The sequence below is a fragment of the Globicephala melas genome, chromosome 10 (assembly GCF_963455315.2).
Source record: "Globicephala melas chromosome 10, mGloMel1.2, whole genome shotgun sequence".
Lineage (NCBI taxonomy): Eukaryota > Metazoa > Chordata > Mammalia > Artiodactyla > Delphinidae > Globicephala > Globicephala melas.
The window spans coordinates 59508204-59514999 of NC_083323.1; the positions used below are offsets into that span (position 1 = coordinate 59508204).

Consider the following 6796-nt stretch of genomic DNA (forward strand, 5'->3'; position numbering starts at 1 on the left):
TACCCTGGCCCCAAGCTCCAGAGAACCCCTTAATTGTTTATCTTCCCTAGCACTCCCCCAAACACACACATATACATACATCTAACAGCAGGAAGATGTCTCTGGATTGCAATCCGCCCAGTCCGTGCTCAAAAAAAGCTGATGCACAGATTGCAGAGAAAACTTTGTAGGAAACTTCACACAAGTGGCAGCGAGAGGCCCTTAGAGAAACAAAGTTCCCCAGTCCTTCCCATCAGGCTCACTTTTTCGACTCTCTCTCCCCTTTTTGAGCCAAGTTTCTTCACTCCTCAGGTACACGACTCTGCACAGAAACTCCATTCTTCCCAAGCAGAAGCCCTCCGCTCCTGATTGGATTTCCCGCCTTCCCTCCCCAAGACCGGGAGTTGAGATAAAAATTGAACCGCAAACAGAGATAGAGTTGAAACTGCTGTGCTCCTCACCCCCAGAGCGGATCAGTGCTAACTACTTACATGTCAAGGGGATTTTTGACCTGTGGGGAATCTCCTGGTGCTTGGAGAGAAGGACCTTGGAAGACTGGTGTCGCCGTTTTCACCCCGTCTTCTTTTTACTTAGCCATTGGAGAGACACACAATACGCTAGCAGGCATTCATGCGTCTTGCCTCTCCCATTACTCGGGGCAAGAAATCCCCAGCCCTACAAAAGCAGTGGCATCCTATCTGGAGACCAGGGGCTGAGCAAGGGCTGGCTTGGGAGGGTCGGAGATGGGGGAGGGGGAGAGGTCAGAGGCGCTGCCGAATATAAAGGCAATGGGAGAGAAAATGCTGTGTCCTCCCCGTGAACCTGGGCTGCGTCCTCCCCGCTCCCCATCCCCGACCCCCCTCCCGCCCCCGCCCCCCCAGCCTTTTCCCACTGCTCAACCCAACTTCAATAAAAGCTCTGGCCCTCAGCTTCCCAGTGAGGCTGTAGCAGCATCCAGTGGACCAAGACAGCTGGAGCTAGGAGCCCCGGCCCAGGTCGGTCCCCACATCCGACATCCTACTCCTCCCAGCCAGCCTGATCCCATTCTAGGTGGCCAGGTCCAAGGCAAAGGAGAGTTTTAGGGAAAGAGGAGAGAATGGAGCTCACTGGAGGGAAGGCCAGAGGCCAAAATTTTCCAAAAATCAAATGTAAGAGGGTTTAGTTTTGTTTTATTTGTTACCAACTAGGGATGTCTGATGTTTCCCCTTTTCAGACAGAGAAGGACAGAGAGAGGAAGCCAGAGTGACCATGTGTGTATGTGTGAGAAGAGGAATTAAAAACAGAAGCCCCTAAAGAAGGAAAAATAAAAGAACTGTCCCAATCCTTTTATGCTGCTTTTCCGGAGCTAGAGCATGTCCCTTCAGCAAGTTCAGGAAAAAGCATAAGACATAAAAGAGAGTGAATTTTCCCCTCCTTGCTTTCACCTCTTCCACTTTAGGGAGGACAGGGAATAAATTCTCCTGAAACCAAATGAGCAAAGTTAGGAAAGGACTGTGGATCTCAATTTCTATTTTCCCCTCTCTTTCCATCTTAGCTTCCTTCCAGGATGGGAAAGACACCCAGGTCCACCCCTCAGACCTTCCTTCCCTTCCCCCAAACACAACTAGACCCCCTTTTCCTGCCCCAAAGTCAATTGCCTCAAGATGATGGGAGCCACAGTCAGATTTGGCCCCTAATTCACTTGATTACATAAAATCACTCCAGATAATTGTTGGCCCTGCTTCCTCACACTGTAGGCAGCTTGTTTTGCTGTCCCCAGGGCACCATTGAGGGAGGAAAAAGTAGACCTACAGGACTGATTCCCCCCAACACACACACACACACACACACACACACACACACACACACACACACACAGATGCACGCACGCACGCGCGCGCGCGCGCTAAGTACCAGCAAGCAAGTCCTTCAAGAGGAAATAAATCAGATTTTCATAACTTGGTTCTTCTGTTGCCTTTCACTCCAGAATCTGGGGAGAGAGGACAGCGGTATCCATGGCTCCCCTACTTACCCCAGATATCTTCTCCCTCTCTCTTCTACCTCTGATAGCCCTCCATCCTGAAATTTGGTTAAACTGCCTGAGAAGCTCACCAACTACCTCCTCACCTTCTCCCAACAAACAAGCGAACATTTGAGCAGGCCTTGCTCAGAGCCTGGGCCCCAAGGACCAGAATTCGCTGGAGGCTTTGGCCTAAATTAGTCCTTCAGGTAATCCAGCTCAGTTTTTGTTGTTGTTGTTGTTTGTTTGTTTGTTTTAGCCCCCAAGGAAACAATTAAAAAATTTCTTTTTACAACCAGGCAGCCTTGTTCTGCCTATCCCAAGCCCTGCGGGGACCTGGGAAGTTGTAGGAAGAGGGGTGGTCCCTACCTCTCCCTGTGTCTTTTCTCAACACCTGGCAGGTCCATGATAAAAGTTAGGGGGAAAAAATAAAAGTGCTTCATTATCTCTAGGAATCAGGCTTTGAGGCCTACCCATGCAAGGGGGCCTCCCAGGCCTCTGGCCTCCACTTCACCCTTCTTTCCAAGTCTAAACAAACAGAGAAGCCATCCTGACAGGTCACTTTGCTGCTTCAGAGTCACCAGCTCAAAATGTTTCTTCTTTTAAGGAGAACAGGCATGCTGAGTGGGCATCTTCCTTAATCCCTTATTCCCAAAGAGCTTCCCAAAGATGAAAACTCTTCTTCCTCCCAACTCCCTAAACTTGCCTTCTAGTCTGCAAATTAGGCAGGCCTACTCATCAGAGAGAAAGGAGAAGAGAGGAGAAGGAAATAGACAAAAGAAGGCACTGTGCTTAACTCTAGAAAAGTGAGACACCCCCCACCCAGCTCCACTCTAAGTACCCCCAGGAGAGTCTGGCCTCTGCAGACTCAGAGAAATTGGCCCTAATCTTCCACATCCCCTTCCCTGAGATCCTCTGCCCCAAACCTTTTGCTGGTTCTTCTAAGGACCTTGGGAAACTGGAGTTGAGAGTTAAGATTTGTGTGTTTGCTTAGAGTAAACTTCGGCAACTATATAGAGAAGGTGGGATGTTATACCAGGTCAGAAGGAGGAGGGGGATAAAAAGAAACCATCAGACATTGACGTAAAACTAATTCACATCCACTGGTTTATTACTGATCACGGGGCATTTCACATCGACACTAAAATTCTTTATTGCAAGTTTTACAATAATCAAGTAAATTCAGTCCAAAAACACAATAACCACGATGGGGGGGTGAGGGGTATTCTACCTATAGACTGCCTCTCTGAACTGAAAGTTCATTTTTATTTTCTTTTGGCTCCTCAAACTGAACAGCTCTGAGAGGCTCTCCAGATGCATTTAGCTTTGTCTGCTGTCTTCCCCCCCTCTCCTCCCAGCTCCCCCCAACAATAATACAAAAGAACTTCATAGCTTTGTTCTCCTTAAAATGACTTCCCCCTCACTAACCTCCCCTGGTGCATTTTCAATGCAAAAGGCCTAAGGAAAGAGCGGGGAAGGAGGAGGAGGAGAAAGAAGAAGGAGGAGAATTGGCTTAAAAATCTCTTTCCTTTTTTCTTTTCCTCATTTCCCCTGAAACGCACCTAAACCAGACCATCGTACCTTGCAATATATAATTTTTGCAGCTTTTTTTCCTTAAAAAATAAATAACCCCCCAAAATGGCCTTAAAAAAAAACCCCAGCAGGTACCATGCTAAGACAACATCACATGCTTAAAAGGGTCCTTAACAGTGGAAAGGAGAGAAGGGCAGGGGGCTTGTTTGTTTATCTGTTTTGTCTGTTTGGAAATGACAAGGGATAAGGTGGGAGGAAGAGAGAAAAGAACCAAAATATATATATATATATTAAATTCTATAAATAAGAGTCAATTTGTGTGTGAGGGGAGGATGGGGGCCTGGGGTGGGGGCAGGGTGTGAGTTATGTTTTATAACCTGGTAATGTCCTCTGCCCGTTGCTGCTCCGGTGGCGTGGCGCTCTGGGAGTGGTCTTCAGAAGTGCCCTGGGTGGCTGCCGAGAGGGTGCTGGGTGCAGCGCCGGCCGGGGGCGCTGACCTGACTTTGGTGTTGGGGAGTCGGTGGTCCTTCTTCCATTTCATGCGACGGTTTTGGAACCAGATTTTGATCTGCCTCTCAGAGAGGCACAGCGAGTGGGCGATCTCGATCCTTCTCCTTCGGGTCAGGTAGCGATTGTAATGAAACTCTTTCTCTAATTCCAGGACTTGCTGCCGGGTGTAGGCTGTCCTCGAGCGCTTGGGTTCCCCTCCGTTATAATTGGGGTTCACTGGGGGAGGGGGAGGGGAAAAGCAAATAGTGGGGTTCAAAGGCAGCAGGCTCCCCGCCCCCCACCCTCACCCCATCCTCAGCTCTGTTGTAACAGGAGGAGGGGGTGGTGGAAATAAAGTCATCAAGCTAAACGGGTTATAAAGAAGTTGAAGGGAGCTGGAGACTTTGTAGTGTAATAAGAGGGGAATCCTCATTGCAACGACACTGAATTATTTATGCGCCCTTAGAAAGCGAGCATAGTTTTCACACATACAGAACAGATCGTAGCACATGGCTCGGACTGCCCAGAGTAGCTAAGCCATAAAATTTATGGGGGATGTAATTACCCATTCTCGCTCGTAAATCCAGTTCAATTGTGCTAACCCAGAGTCGCTCCTGGAGAGAGAGGGGGAAGGAGAGAAAGGAGGACGGGGGCCGGAGGGGGCCAAGGAGGGTGGGGAGCGCTGGGGAAGAGGGGAGGGAGGGGGAGAGCAAAAAGCAAAGTTGCCTACCCGTGCTAACGTGGATTTTTTTCATCCATGGGTAGACTATGGGTTGCTTGCTGGCGGCGCTGGAGGGATGGTCAGGGGCTGGCTGGCTGCAGGCTGGCGGGGCTGGGGACGGGGAGGCGGAGGCGCCTGAGAGAGGCGCCGGCTCGCAGAGCGGCTGTGATTTCTCGGGGTGGTGGTGGCCCGCCTGGGCCGGGCCGTGGCCTCGCGAATTGCCCGGCCCCTGGAGACTGGTGCAGCTATACTGGCGCTCAGGGTAGCTAGGGCGCGGAGGCGGTGGTGGGTACAGCTCCTGGTGGTGATGCTGGAATCCCGATTCCCTGGTCCGGCCGTAATATTCCGGACTGTGTTCAGGGATGTAGCTATTTTGCGAATATTCTTCGCATGGAGGAAATTTCGGATCGATGTAGTTAGAGTCCATCAAATACGAGCTCATGATCATTAATTTCTGGAGTGGAAAATAATTTTTCTCGCTTTGTCGTTTTTCTGCTCCATAAAGCCCTCCTACTAGCTAGCGACCCTGTAAAGTTACTTTCACCATGTGACTCCGCCGGCCAATCACACGGAGCAACCCAGTCCCCGGATAAGGAACCGAATCGCTTTATTCAAAATGTATCCAATTTTTTTTGTGTGCGTGGTGGTGGTGGTGCTGCGGGGGTGGTGGCGGTGATGCGGGGTTAGCTGGCAGGGGCCGCGGTGCCCCCAATGCACACCCCGCCGACTGACAACCCTCCCCTGCAAAAGGAGATGGGAAGCCCCAGCTCCCTTCTAAAGCCTGGGCACTGGGGGGCTGTCGGGAGGCTGTGATTCAGCCCCCTCCCAGGGTCTCCCCTTGGGCCTCCGGTGGGCCCCTCGGGCTTCGGCTCCCGAGCTTTTCCAGAGGTCTCCATTCATGGCGATCCTGTCTCAGTCTGTGTAGGGCACCGTGGCAGCGCCCCTCTTTCGCAGGAAGAGGAAGTTGAATGAGGACTGGAGTGGAGGTTGGATGGGGAGAGGCCCAGGCTGAGCCCAGGAAGCTGGTGAGCCTGGGATGCCCCCCCATCCAAGGAGACCAGAGTCCAGCCCCCTTCCCCATACACACTCACCCAACCCTCTGGCCATGGGGCCGGCGAGGCAGGGTCCCAGCTGGACCGGGCAGGTAGAGGCAGCGGGATGCAAATGATTCTGACGTCATTTCTGGAGGTCTGGGGGTTGAGCCCCCGCTGAAGAGAGACAGGAAGTGGTTGGCAAAAGCAGAGTTCAGAAGCCTTGCCCTCCCCGAGTACCCACTAACCCTCCCTTCCCAGCCCAGAGCAGAGGATCTCTCCTGCTGGCCGCTGTTTCCACTCTCCATTCCGTCTGGCCTGCTGCTTTCTGACAACCGCCTCCAAGGCTGGTTCCCAAGGACCTGGAGCAGGGAGGAGAGCACTCTGCCAGGGGCCAGTGCCCTGGGATGGTGCCCAGCCAAGGCCCAGGGAGCTCTTCTTTCTCCATCCCCACAGAAGGCAGACCTAGCTAAGGGGGAGGCCTTCGTCTGTAGAGCCTGCTTCCGGCCAGGGATTGTATCCATGTAACACATGTGTTTACATGTAAACACGCATCCCCAAGGGCCAGCTCCAGGCCGCCTTCCAAAAGCTGAAGGGTGAGCTCACGAAGCTGGGGATGCCGGGCGGGCCTTGGGGGTCTCCAGCCCGTTCCTGCACCCTCCCCTCTCTCTGCTACCCACCCACAGGCATACCCTGATGGTGGGGTGGCAGGGCCACGGAGGAGGGAGGGGGCAAGGAAGAGCTGCTTTCTGACACACTCCCCCTCAGCCAGGGGTGGCCACGTCTTGCACCAATTCCAATTAACTGATCCCATAACTCAGAGTTGAGGGGGGTGGCAGAAGGGAGAGCCCAGGGAGGGAGCCGGGTCCCCTTGTTGCACTTGATAACAATTATAGTTTAAAATCATAGCTTGCCGGGGCTCGGCTATATTTTACTTGATAACAATAAAAGTGACACATAAAGTTAACTGTTTATGTTTTATTTATTAGACTAAATCTGCCAGCGGTGGTAGAAGCGCTTGCCTCGTCGCTACAGCTTTTATAG

General features: G+C 52.0%; 1 protein-coding gene across 1 annotated transcript; it reads right to left on the reverse strand.

Moving 5' to 3' along the window:
* Positions 1 to 3881: 3881 nt before the first annotated feature.
* Positions 3882 to 5169, reverse strand: HOXC4 (homeobox C4). The gene is made up of 2 exons (XM_060306007.1): positions 4731 to 5169; positions 3882 to 4237 (listed from the first exon to the last, which is right to left on the reverse strand). Exons 1-2 carry the CDS (start codon positions 5167 to 5169, stop codon positions 3882 to 3884), a joined length of 795 nt encoding a protein of 264 aa, XP_060161990.1.
* Positions 5170 to 6796: the final 1627 nt, after the last annotated feature.

Coding starts and splice junctions, on each gene's coding strand:
- HOXC4 (XM_060306007.1), bottom strand. CDS start 5,169: ATGATCATGAGCTCGTATTTGATGGACTCTAACTACATCGATCCGAAA. Junction 4,238..4,730: donor AAAAATCCACGTTAGCACGG/GTAGGCAACTTT, acceptor CCCCTCCCCCAG/TGAACCCCAATTATAACGGA.